This window comes from Ranitomeya variabilis, chromosome 3 (assembly GCF_051348905.1).
Source record: "Ranitomeya variabilis isolate aRanVar5 chromosome 3, aRanVar5.hap1, whole genome shotgun sequence".
NCBI lineage: Eukaryota > Metazoa > Chordata > Amphibia > Anura > Dendrobatidae > Ranitomeya > Ranitomeya variabilis.
Genome location: NC_135234.1, coordinates 631789070 through 631802645, shown reverse-complemented (window position 1 = coordinate 631802645; position 13576 = coordinate 631789070). Strand labels below are relative to the sequence as shown.

The 13576-nt window shown below is 47.3% G+C and overlaps 1 protein-coding gene across 4 annotated transcripts in view; it reads left to right on the top strand.

Moving 5' to 3' along the window:
- Positions 1-1826: 1826 nt before the first annotated feature.
- The window catches only part of ITGA7 (integrin subunit alpha 7), a 215848-nt gene continuing 204098 nt past the window's right edge, over positions 1827-13576 (top strand). The window contains exon 1 of one of the 4 annotated variants that reach the window (XM_077297501.1): positions 1827-2214. In XM_077297501.1, coding sequence (XP_077153616.1) covers positions 2042-2214 — 173 coding nt within the window. In that variant the 5' untranslated portion in view covers positions 1827-2041. The remainder of the gene's footprint in view (positions 2215-13576) is intronic. The other 3 variants (XM_077297500.1, XM_077297499.1, XM_077297498.1) reach the window with 3 other exon arrangements.

Here is a 13576-nt window from a genome sequence, read left to right as displayed (position 1 = left end):
GCAGCTCCTAGAAAGAGAAAGCCGAACGGATTGTAGAGAGCGTATAGGAGAAATGAAGCGCTGGAGAGTTGAGAACTGGGGAGGATAGCTGTGACTGGGCTAACTCCCTACAGAGCGCAGACACCTGTAGCCGGAAGACCAAGGTAGTGAGGGACTCCACGGCTCACAGCAGAAACCGGCAGGACAGCTGGATTACAAGTCACCTGTCCGAATAGAGCCTGGGTATTGATAGAGACCCTGTAAAAAGGCTCGAGCCACCTGTCATGCGAGTTAGTATCCTACCCACAAGAAGGACAGAGAGAACACGTGAGGACCTTGTGAGAGGCCTAGGGCAGCAAGGAACTACACTACAGCGCTAGAGGGAAAGCTTCTAACTCCACCTGGTAAAGGGGACTCCCAACTCGCTTCCAAGCCGGCCAGACCCTACCTGTATCTGTGATCTGGTGCACTGGACGGTGGCTGCCTGAATCCTTCAGTAAACCAGGTAAAGAGACTGCAAACCTGTGTCCTCCATTTCTTGCTACACCACCCACCATCTTTATCTATACACAAGGAGCCCTGGGGACCTACTTCACCTGTGGGAAGCCATACCATCTTAGCTGCCATAACATCACCCCAGTGGACCCCTTTAAGCAGCATCGGTCACCTCTGACCGAATACCACAGGTGGCGTCACGAACTCAAACTTTATTCAAAACCCATTTAGGGACAATCCCTTTTACTTGGCTGCCAGGGCTGCAGACCAGGTCGCTGCCGTGACATCCCCTTTAAGTACCGGTACCGGTACCGAGTACCCCACGGCCCTGGCGGATGTCCCAACTTGGTGAACAGGATGGACCGACCCATTGAAATGGGTCTTGTGCGCCTCAGAGACTGTGCTTTATTGAAAGACTGTTAAATTGCTAATTGCTGCCAAAACTGCCGCCATTATAGCACCATGTGGCGTGCAGGAGGAGAAGGACGTGTTGTCGTGGGCGGCACCTGGGGAAACGGCGCGAAAGCTATGGCCGCCCCTCACCAATACTACTATGTGAAAGAAGTATGCCCATCAAAGAGAGACGTCCGCCTCCTGGTCTGGCATGGCGGGAAGAAGAGAAAGAACCGCCCACGAAGACAGGCGTGGTGGAATGAAACTGCGGGAAATCGGTCTGAGGAGAAAGTACCGGAAAGCAACATGGTGAACGAGCACCGGAGCGTGGGGTGGTGCAGGAGGACTCCCCCAGCCGGGGTCTGCAAGAACCGTACCCGTCACCGAAGCTGGATCCGGACCTCCTGTAGAGAGAGGTGGAAGAACTTACCTGGCAGGTACCGAGTACCCCACGGACCAGGCGGGCATCCCACATACATCAACTCATACATCCAATCCAGCTAATAAATCTTTCCATCCATTCATATATCCAACCTATCTATTGATCCATCCAGTCCATTCATCCATGCATACGCCCAATCCATCCAATTATACAATCCTTTCCTCCAGTCCATCCAATCCCTCCATTCATTCCATCCAAATACAGGAAAGATATATATCTTGGTACCATGTTAGCCATTATTAGCCGTGTTAGTTATTTTTCAATCCATCCAATAAATTCATCCATACATACATAAAATACAGTCCAGACTCCATACAATTCATGCATCCAATCCATCCATTAATTCCATCCATCCACATGAGCAGGCATAGCAGGCTTCCAGCCAGTCACTGACCGAGCCTTGACCTCAGTCTTGCTGGTATGTGTAGCGCTCCGTGATGTCATGCTGTGATGTCATGCTGTGATGTCATGCTGTGATGTCATGCTGTGACGTCTCTGCAGTGAGGTGACAGCGGAGAGGCGGCCCCAGCGTCCTCCTCATCCACCTGCTCCCAGTCCTGCCTCCTCCGCGCCGTGTGAGCCGCCGCTCCTCCCGCTCTCTGCCGTCTCTGTGTGCCGCCGGGTGACAGCAGCGGGCACGGCTCAGCAGTCAGTGTGACCTTGCCCTGCAGCCGGTGCCGGGGCAGCCGGCTCATCCCCGCGAGCTCCCCCGCAGCCGGCGCACTCCGCAGCATGCCTGCAGCATGGGCAGCGCTCGTCACCCTGTGCCATCTCATGTCTGCGGAGCTGGTCCGGGGCTTTAATCTGGATGTCACACACACGCTCATCAAGGAAGGGGACAAGGGCAGCTTATTTGGATTTTCTGTAGCCCTGCACAAGCAGCTGAGACCGGAGCCCATGAACTGGTGAGTGCACCACCCTGCCCAGTGCCACACAGCAAAGTTTCCAGTAAAGTGCCCCCTAGATCCTTATTGCCAGGCATAATGGCTATGTCAGTGGGATGCCTGGATTGCTCAGTAGGGTTTTATACCCCATTATTCCACAGTCCACACTTAGTATCCATTACTGCCATGAGTTTTCCATATAAAAGCTCTTCCATCATTGAGCCAGTGATGCCAGGGATTACCCACAGTGGGGCTGTCTGTAATGATTCAGTTGGAAGATTTCTAGCAGATCGGATCCTTTACCAGTCTGATAGATTCAATCATTGCCATTAACACGGAAATGATTTTTACAGTATTTTATAGGCAGTCGTGAATATTGTAAGGTCTGTCAGTCACATTGCCATCCTACTAAGGAATTCCCATTAACGATTGCTTGCCTTTCACTTAAGAAACCGCCAAATTCTCTCCCTCTGCCATGGACCCCATTTGCCGGTGTCAGGTGTGTCCTAATGTGTTTGGTGTTTGGGAGTATGGTATCCATGGGCATTACCCACAATAACAGGTTATAGGCAATGCTGCGCTTCTCTGGAATTCTGCATTTTATGTAACCTAGACTTCTAGAACAGACAGTAAATGGTGTAAGGGGGAAGAATATACTCATCTCATCGCTCCTGCATGTATAGGCTCCCCAGGGTGCAATACGGAGCGTATAGGGTGTAAGAGGGAAGAATATGCTCATCTCATCGCTCCTGCATGTATAGGCTCCCTAGGGTGCAATACGGAGCGTATAGGGTGTAAGAGGGAAGAATATGCTCATCTCATCGCTCCTGCGTGTATAGGCTCCCTAGGGTGCAATACGGAGCGTATAGGGTGTAAGAGGGAAGACTATGCTCATCTCATCGCTCCTGCGTGTACAGGCTCCCTTGGGTGCAATACGGAGCATATAGGGTGTAAGAGGGAAGAATATACTCATCTCATCGCTCCTGCATGTACAGGCTCCCTAGGGTGCAATACGGAGCGTATACGGTGTAAGAGGGAAGACTATACTCATCTCATCGCTCCTGCGTGTATAGGCTCCCTAGGGTGCAATACGGAGCGTATAGGATGTAAGAGGGAAGAATATACTCATCTCATCGCTCCTGCGTGTACAGGCTCCCTAGGGTGCAATACGGAGCGTATAGGGTGTAAGAGGGAAGAATATACTCATCTCATCGCTCCTGCATGTGTAGGCTCCCTAGGGTGCAATACGGAGCGTATAGGGTGTAAGAGGGAAGAATATACTCATCTCATCGCTCCTGCATGTATAGGCTCCCTAGGGTGCAATACGGAGCGTATAGGGTGTAAGAGGGAAGAATATACTCATCTCATCGCTCCTGCGTGTATAGGCTCCCTAGGGTGCAATACGGAGCGTATAGGGTGTAAGAGGGAAGAATATACTCATCTCATCGCTCCTGCATGTACAGGCTCCCTAGGGTGCAATACGGAGCGTATAGGGTGTAAGAGGGAAGACTATACTCATCTCATCGCTCCTGCGTGTATAGGCTCCCTAGGGTGCAATACGGAGCGTATAGGGTATAAAAGGGAAGAATATACTCATCTCATCGCTCCTGCCTGTACAGGCTCCCTAGGGTGCAATACGGAGCGTATAGGGTGTAAGAGGGAAGACTATACTCATCTCATCGCTCCTGCGTGTATAGGCTCCCTAGGGTGCAATACGGAGCGTATAGGGTATAAAATGGAAGAATATACTCATCTCATCGCTCCTGCCTGTACAGGCTCCCTAGGGTGCAATACGGAGCGTATAGGGTGTAAGAGGGAAGACTATACTCATCTCATCGCTCCTGCGTGTATAGGCTCCCTAGGGTGCAATACGGAGCGTATAGGGTGTAAGAGGGAAGAATATTCTCATCTCATCTCATCGCTTCTGCGTGTACAGGCTCCCTAGGGTGCAATAAGGAGCGTATAGAGTGTAAGAGGGAAGAATATACTCCTCTCATCGCTCCTGCGTGTACAGGCTCCCTTGGGTGCAATACGGAGCATATAGGGTGTAAGAGGGAAGAATATACTCATCTCATCGCTCCTGCGTGTACAGGCTCCCTTGGGTGCAATACGGAGCATATAGGGTGTAAGAGGGAAGAATATACTCATCTCATCGCTCCTGCATGTACAGGCTCCCTAGGGTGCAATACGGAGCGTATACGGTGTAAGAGGGAAGAATATACTCATCTCATCGCTCCTGCGTGTACAGGCTCCCTAGGGTGCAATACGGAGCGTATAGGGTGTAAGAGGGAAGAATATACTCATCTCATCGCTCCTGCGTGTATAGGCTCCCTAGGGTGCAATACGGAGCGTATAGGGTGTAAGAGGGAAGAATATACTCATCTCATCGCTCCTGCGTGTACAGGCTCCCTAGGGTGCAATACGGAGCGTATAGGGTGTAAGAGGGAAGAATATACTCATCTCATCGCTCCTGCGTGTATAGGCTCCCTAGGGTGCAATACGGAGCGTATAGGGTGTAAGAGGGAAGAATATACTCATCTCATCGCTCCTGCATGTACAGGCTCCCTAGGGTGCAATACGGAGCGTATAGGGTGTAAGAGGGAAGACTATACTCATCTCATCGCTCCTGCGTGTATAGGCTCCCTAGGGTGCAATACGGAGCGTATAGGGTATAAAAGGGAAGAATATACTCATCTCATCGCTCCTGCCTGTACAGGCTCCCTAGGGTGCAATACGGAGCGTATAGGGTGTAAGAGGGAAGACTACTCATCTCATCGCTCCTGCGTGTATAGGCTCCCTAGGGTGCAATACGGAGCGTATAGGGTGTAAGAGGGAAGAATATTCTCATCTCATCTCATCGCTTCTGCGTGTACAGGCTCCCTAGGGTGCAATACGGAGCGTATAGAGTGTAAGAGGGAAGAATATACTCCTCTCATCGCTCCTGCGTGTACAGGCTCCCTTGGGTGCAATACGGAGCATATAGGGTGTAAGAGGGAAGAATATACTCATCTCATCGCTCCTGCATGTACAGGCTCCCTAGGGTGCAATACGGAGCGTATACGGTGTAAGAGGGAAGACTATACTCATCTCATCGCTCCTGCGTGTATAGGCTCCCTAGGGTGCAATACGGAGCGTATAGGGTGTAAGAGGGAAGAATATACTCATCTCATCGCTCCTGCGTGTGTAGGCTCCCTAGGGTGCAATACGGAGCGTATAGGGTGTAAGAGGGAAGAATATACTCATCTCATCGCTCCTGCGTGTACAGGCACCCTAGGGTGCAATACGGAGCGTATAGGGTGTAAGAGGGAAGAATATACTCCTCTCATCGCTCCTGCGTGTACAGGCTCCCTAGGGTGCAATACGGAGCGTATAGGGTGTAAGAGGGAAGAATATACTAATCTCATCGCTCCTGCATGTGTAGGCTCCCTAGCGTGCAATACGGAGCGTATAGGGTGTAAGAGGGAAGAATATTCTCATCTCATCGCTCCTGCGTGTACAGGCACCCTAGGGTGCAATACGGAGCGTATAGGGTGTAAGAGGGAAGAATATACTCCTCTCATCGCTCCTGCGTGTACAGGCTCCCTAGGGTGCAATACGGAGCGTATAGGGTGTAAGAGGGAAGAATATCCTAATCTCATCGCTCCTGCATGTATAGGCTCCCTAGGGTGCAATACGGAGCGTATGGGGTGTAAGAGGGAAGAATATACTCCTCTCATCGCTCCTGCGTGTACAGGCTCCCTAGGGTGCAATACGGAGTGTATAGGGTGTAAGAGGGAAGAATATACTCCTCTCATCGCTCCTGCGTGTACAGGCTCCCTAGGGTGCAATACGGAGCGTATAGGGTGTAAGAGGGAAGAATATACTCATTTCATCGCTCCTGGGTGTATAGGCTCCCTAGGGTGCAGGGTAGTTTGTGATCACCTCTGACACACAACAATGTAACGCAGCATGTCTGTTGGTGGAAAAAGTGAGGATTCTCCATATTTCCAGTACAAAAGCCATAAAATCACTGGTGTTCACTCACAGGTAACGTTCAAACAGCAGTTCTTTACCAATCCTACTATATAAAGCAGAATTCAACCCCTAGAGCCGGGGTCAGAGGAGCCGATTTTTTATCAGATAGCACACGGACCAAGGTTATCCAATGGGGCAATGCTGATGGCCGGTTTTTGTCACTGACAGAATTTGTAAGGTGCATCAACAACAATCTGCATATTTTACCTGTGAATGGTTTTACGACAATAAATCATTTCTGTGTGGATTTCCTGTTTTGCAGTGAAACAAATTACACTGCTGAAATAAGTTGATTGCTGAGCATTTTAGATAGAAACATAGCATGATTGAATGACAATATGGCTAATCTTCACGGAATCTGGTTGGGTGCTGTGGTCAGTGCTGCTGTTGCCCAAACATCAGTAAAATCAAAGAAATGAATGTTACTTAGGCTTCTAATTCATTCTTAAAGGGGTTTTCCCACAAACAAAAGTTCATTTTATTCAATAGATCATGGAATAATAATAATTTCCACAATTGGATGTCTTTAAATAAAATGTTCCTGTGCTGAGATAATCTTATAAATGTGCCCCTGCTGTGTGCTGTGTAATGGCTGTGTCTGACCGTACAGGAACATGGTCTGATCATACCACAGCTCCTAGGCAGGGGAGGAAGCAAGAGAGTATACAGACAGGACAGCCGGGGATCACAGCTGATTCTTTCTGTGAGGTAAAACATTTCCCTGCCTGTTATTAAACAATGTTTAACTTCAAAGAAAGAATCAGCTGAGATCCCATGCTGTAATGTCTGTATACTTTTTTTCTCACCCTCCCTGCCCAAGATCTGTGATATGATTAGACCATGTTCCTGCACAGTCAGACACAGCCATTACACAGTACACAGCAGGGACACATTTATAAGATTATCTCAGCACAGGGACATTTTATTTACACACATCCAATTGTGAATATTACTATTGTTCAAAGATCTATTGAATAATATGTACTTTTGTTTCTGGGGCAACGCCATTAAAGCCGTAACTTTCTGTATATGATGTTTTTCCATGAATGGCATTGCACTTCCTGTTATCTCTTGAGTATGAGCAGACCATAGTGGTTTACCCAGCATCAATCAGGAATGAATAACATCCAAATCACAGCGAGGAATGCATAACATGGCCATGGATGGGAACATACTTCTTGATATCAGAGGTGATGGCAATATCTGTTTTGCCTTTACAAGATTTGGCATGTCACATTATCTGGAGAAGTATATTATTTGTTCTATCTTATCTCTGGAATGATGTGCTCTCTGCCTTTTATATCTTGGTATGTAAAACTGGGGTACTGCTATGGATGGAAGAGTTTGTAATAAATTCTGTAGTGGTAGTAGAAGAGGGATACATGTTCGAAAAATTGGCAACTTTCTGGCTATTATTATATAGAAAAGGTTCTTCAGCTGATGGCTCTCTCCTACCCCCATACATGTGCATGCTCAATTCAGCTGAATTGTTTTGTCTAGGCATATAGATATAACTATATATATACATTAGCCTACTTATACTACTCAGACAACTTTAGGGGTAACATTGGACGTTCCTTGAATAACTATGCTGATGACAATATAGAGCATGAAGGCAATATAGCCCTTTCTTGGGCCACCTCTAAAGTTCTCATGATAGACTATGTCATGAGCAATGTAAATCATAAGAGCAGTTTATAGATACAATCTGGACTCTTCTGGTGGAGATTTTAAAGGCAGCAGAACATTACCCAACACCAGGCCCGGTTTTAGACAAAGTGGGGCCCTAGGCAAAAATTTTAAGTGGGGCCCCAAATGCTAACATTGTAAAATCACACAAACATTTAGGTTACATTACATGAGCAGGGTGCGGATACAGTTGGTGGAGGGGCCTGGAGCCAGTGCTCACACTGTGGCCCCCATATTTAGGGGCCTTATATCAGCCAACAGGTCTGCCACTATTAGCTGTATGCAGGGGCGCTGCTAGGGTAAGAAAAGATTGGGGGCCCAAGCCCCAAGACAAAGAGTTGCCCCCAACCCCCTCTTAATTTTTTTTTAACACCACAGATAATACAGTGATAACTCTCTGAGTACAGATAATTTAGTACATGTCACCTGCAGTCCTATGTAACACCACAGATAGACATAGCGTTTCAGAGTAGGACTATGTTCAGATGCAGCATTGTTTGCAGTAGCCAAAACCTTTTCTATTAGCAGTAAAAACGTTGCGTTCAAATCACCTGTTTTTCAGCTTGTTTTGTGGTGTTCTTCACACTTTTTTTCAGCTTTTTTTTGGAGTGAGGATGTTTGCTTTGTCTACAGTATGTTTACGACCACATTCATGCGATCAGTATTTGGTCAGTATTTCACATCAGTATGTGTAAGCCAAAACCAGGAGGGTGATAAATACCAAAGTGGTGACGTGTTTCTCAGGGTATGTGCACACGCTGCGGATTTTGCTGTGGATCTGCAGCAGTTTTCCATGCATTGTACGGCACCATGTAAACGTATGGAAAACAAAATCCGCCGTACACATGCTGCGGAAAATACCGCGCAGAAGCGCTGTGTTGTATTTTCTGCAGCATGTCAATTCTTTGTGCAGATTCCGCAGCATTTTATACCTGCTCCATAATAGGAATCTGCAGATGTAAAGACGCTGTTGAAAACCGCACAAAAAACGCGATAATTCCACCGTAAATCTGCAGGTAAAACGCAGGGCGTTTTACCTGCAGATTTTTAGGAATCTGTGTGGAAAAATCCGCGGCAGATTCTGCAATGTGTGCACATAGCCTCATTGTTCCACTGCTGTTTCTGCATTACAAATACTGATGTGAAATACTGAACATGTGAAGGAGACCTAATAGTTTAATTCACCAAAACCACTTAAAAAATTGCAGTGAAAAATGCAGTTGCTTTTTTATTCTTTCATTGCTTTCTACAGGTGAAAACACACTGAAAGAAGTGACACACTACAGATTTAAAAAGCGCTACAGTTCTGAAATCCAGTCAGAAAAAAACAAGCGCATGCAGGAGATTTCGGAAATGTTCATATGCAGAATTTTTTCAGCTTTTTCTTCTGCAAATAAGAAGTTTACAGCATTTTACAGCACAAGCAAAAACTGAGATTTTTAGAAATCTCCTGCACACCCTTTTATTTTCCGCTGACTGAATTTCACAACTGCAGTGTTTTTTAAATCTGCAGCGTGTCACTTCTTTCAGCAATCTTTTTCACCCGTAGAAAGCAATGAAAAAGTTAAAAAAATGCTGCAAATGTTGCAACGTTGTTTTTCACTGCGTTTTTGGTGAATAAAACTAACTTTATTAAACATGTACTGTAGACAAAATGCATACTGTAAAAAACAAACAGCAAAAGCTCTAAGGCTATGTGCACACATAGCGGTTTTTACCGCGGAACCGCAGCGTTTCTGCAGCTGCGGGTCCGCAGCAGTTTCCATTGCGTTTACAGTTACATGTAAACCCTATGGAAACCGCAATCCGCTGTGCACATGCTGCGGGAAAAAACGTGCAGAAACGCAGCGGTTTACATTCCGCAGCATGTCACTTCTTTTGTGCAGAATCGCTGCGATTCTGCACACGTAGGAATGCATTGATCCGCTTACTTCCCGCATGGGGCTGTGCCCACGATGCGGGAAGTAAGCGGATAATGTGCAGATGGTACCCGGGGTGGAGGAGAGGAGACTCTCCTCCAGGCCCCGGAACCATATTAGTGTAAAAAAAAAAAGAATTAAAATAAAAAATAATGATATACTCACCTCTCAGCGCTGCACGCGGCCGTCCGGTTGCAGGTTTGCTGTGCGAGCAGGTCCTGAGATGACGTCGCGGTCACATGACCGTGACGTCACGAAGGTCCTTCTCGCACAGCATCTTTGGAACCGGACCGCCGCGTGCAGCGCCGAGGAGATCGGGACGTCAGAGGGTGAGTATATAACCATTTTTTATTATTTTTAACATTACTATTGATGCTGCATATTGCTGCATATGCAGCATCAATAGTATAGGAGTAAACCCGCAGCGGAAACCGCAAAACAAACCGTGATAAATCTGCAGGGATAACCGCAGCGGTTTTGCCCTGCAGATTTATCAAATCCGCTGCGGGAGAACCCGCAGAGGACCCCGCAAAGTGTGCACATAGCCTTAGGCTGGTTTCACACGTCAGTGGCTCCGGTACGTGAGGTGACAGTTTCCTCACGTACCGGAGCCACTGACACATGTAGACACATTGAAATCAATGCATCTGTGCAGATGTCATTGATTTTTTGCGGACCGTGTCTCCGTGTGCCAAACACGGAGACATGTCAGTGTTCGTGGGAGCGCACGGATTACACGGACCCATTAAAGTCAATGGGTCCGTGTAAAACACGTACCGCACACGGACGTTGTCCGTGTGCAGTCCATGTGCCGTGCAGTTGACTGCGCTACAGTAAGCGCTGTCCCCCCCACATGGTGCTGAAGCCGCCATTCATATCTTCTCTGCAGCAGCGTTTGCTGTAGAGAATATATGAATAATCCTTTTATTTTTTTGTTTCGCGTGTTTAACATAAAGATCCATGAAACCCCCTGTGCGCCCCCGCCCGCTGTTATTAAAATACTCACCCGCCTCCCTCGCAGTGTCCTGTCCTGGCCGCAGCTTCTCCTGTATGCGGTCACGTGGGGCCGCCCATTACAGAAATGAATATGTGGCTCCACCCCTATGGGAGGTGGAGCCGCATATTCATGACTGTAATCGGCGGCTCCACGTGACCGCTCATACAGTAGAAGGTGCGGCCAGGACAGGAAGCAGCACCAGCGAGGGAGCCAGGTAAGTATTTTAATAACAGCGGGCGGGCGCACAGGGGGTGGGGACATGGATCTTTATGTTAAACACCAGAAACAAAAAAAAAAGGATTATTCATATCTTCTCTACAGCAAACGCTGCTGCAGAGAAGATATGAATGGCGGCTTCAGCACCACGTGGGGGGGACAGCGCTTATCTCTAGCGCTGTCTCCTGCACGGTGCGTGTGGTACCCAGTCGGCACACGGGCAGCACACGTGTGCCGCACGTGTGCCACACTGATATGCCACAGAAATTTACGGGCAAACGGACACGGATAACTCCGGTACCGATTTTTCTGGTACCGGAATTATCTGGACGTGTGAGACTGGCCTTAGGGTGTCTGCCCACAATCAGTAAACGCTGCGGGTCGGCTGCTATTTACTAGTACAGCTTCCAACCCGCAGCGGCCAGATGTTACAGTATAGTGGATGGGATTCCAAGAAATTCCATCTCTACTATGCGTACACTGACACCTGCACCTCACCCGCAGAGACGGACATGGGGCGCGTCTGTCCAGACCGCAGCATGCCAAGTTATCTGGCGCAGATGCGAGTCTCCACCAGAGAAATCTCACCCCTGCAATGTATAGGATCCAGGGATTCCACACAGATCAATGAACACACGCGGAATCACCTGTGTTCAAAACATGGCAGCACTTTGGACGCAGCACATGTCCACTGCATCCAAAGGGCTGCCATTTCCGGATCCTCTGCACATACCCTAAAAAATGGGAGCTTTGAAAGCAGTGTTCTTACTGCCAAGAGAGCAGGCTTTTCCTGCAAAAAAAAATGCACCAAAAACGCTGATTCCTATGCACACCTGTACTATATGTGTATGGTTTACCCTTATTATTTCACGCGGGAATTTATTTATTTCTATATAATAAATACCCTGATTCAGCAGACAATATTCCTGTCTTGTGTCATCCAGACAGTAGTGACAGGAGGTCGCCCTGTCAGATTACCAGCAGTGATTAGTGACTGTGGTCAGAGCCTAAGCTGATCCCTGCTGTATGTGACTGTGAAACCTGATCCTACAGCAAACAGCACAGAGCTCTCGGACCACAGTGAGTAAATCACTGCACTGTCTGAGGGGGTCTCAAGGGGGGTTTGGGAGAGACGCTCTGGAACTGACTACAGAGCAATGCACAGCATTATTCACTGCTGAACACCCTCTGGCCACTTCATACAGGGGTTGCAGATGCAGGGGGCCCCCTTTGTAGGTGGGGGCCCCAGGCGTCTGCCTGTGCCAAAAGCCGGCCCTGCCCTACACCTACCACCAAACAAAGTTATAAAGAAACTCAAAGCCCGATACATCAAAGCTGGCGTAAAAAGCATCGAAAAGTCACATCATTTTGTAGTGCAACTCAAAGCTACCATAAAATTTGGTGACTTTTGGTGTTATTACGCCATTTTCACCCAGCTCTGACAAATTGGGCTGAGATAGGTTGGGACGGGGGCATAGCGACCACTGCTTATCAAATTCATACAACGACATTTGCTAGTCTTCAAATGTTACTCCAGCAGGGACTGGAGCAGGGCACACAAAGAGGTGCACGCCATTCGTTCGACACTGCTGATTCATGAAGAGGCATCTGACTCCAGCACCTCTCCCCATCAAGACCGGCGTGTACAACTTGGGCCCGTAGCCCTTATTATCTACCTTTCTAGAGGGCACAGCAAGAAGGCAAACTAGGACGACCCAATGCAAATACTGCAAATGGGGTCATAAAATTGGAACACTTCAGGCGCAATTGACCTGACCTTCTCCTGTTTGACCCGACCTTCTCCTGTTTGACCCTTCTGTCTCGGTTTTATTGGGTTTTCATTGATTCTTCTACCTAAATAATGGACCCAATTCAGTGTGTTGAAGATATTGCACTATTTGCAATTGATTTTCTTTTTTTAAGTTAGGAATACTTGGTGACAACATAGCCCGTGCTTCCTTTTTTACTTTTGATTGACCGGGTGACATATAGAAGAGGTTGTGATTCTCAGTTTTGCAATGAATAGTTGCATAGTAAAAAAATATCTACACCAAAAATAGAAGTGTGAAACCAAATGTGACATAGGACAACTCAGCAGATTTTTAGCCTATGTTCATAGCTCTATTAGGATTTTTTCTGTTATTCTAGAGGAACAGAAAAATGTAGGGGACGGACCCATCACATGGACCAAAATGACATCCGACAGACCATGTAACATGGAAAAGTATAGAATGCTGCTCCATATCATTCAGTATGAATGTGGTATTCATTGTTTTTGTGCTCCAAAATCTTCAAAATGGTGCACTCAGTTTATTAATGTTACAAAATGGGCTTTATTTTTGTCTTTAACCTTTTTTTTTGCAGCATAAATTGCACAAAAAGTCGCAAATTTAGCAAAATGGCCCAAACTTTGCAGCAAAGTTTCTGACATTCATCAAATCACTTCAAGGTGGACCAGAGTACATTTGCTACAAATTCTGCGATTTTGTTGCAAAAGTCACAAATGAGGAATTAGGTGAAAAAATCTAGAAACCGTAAACTCCGACCA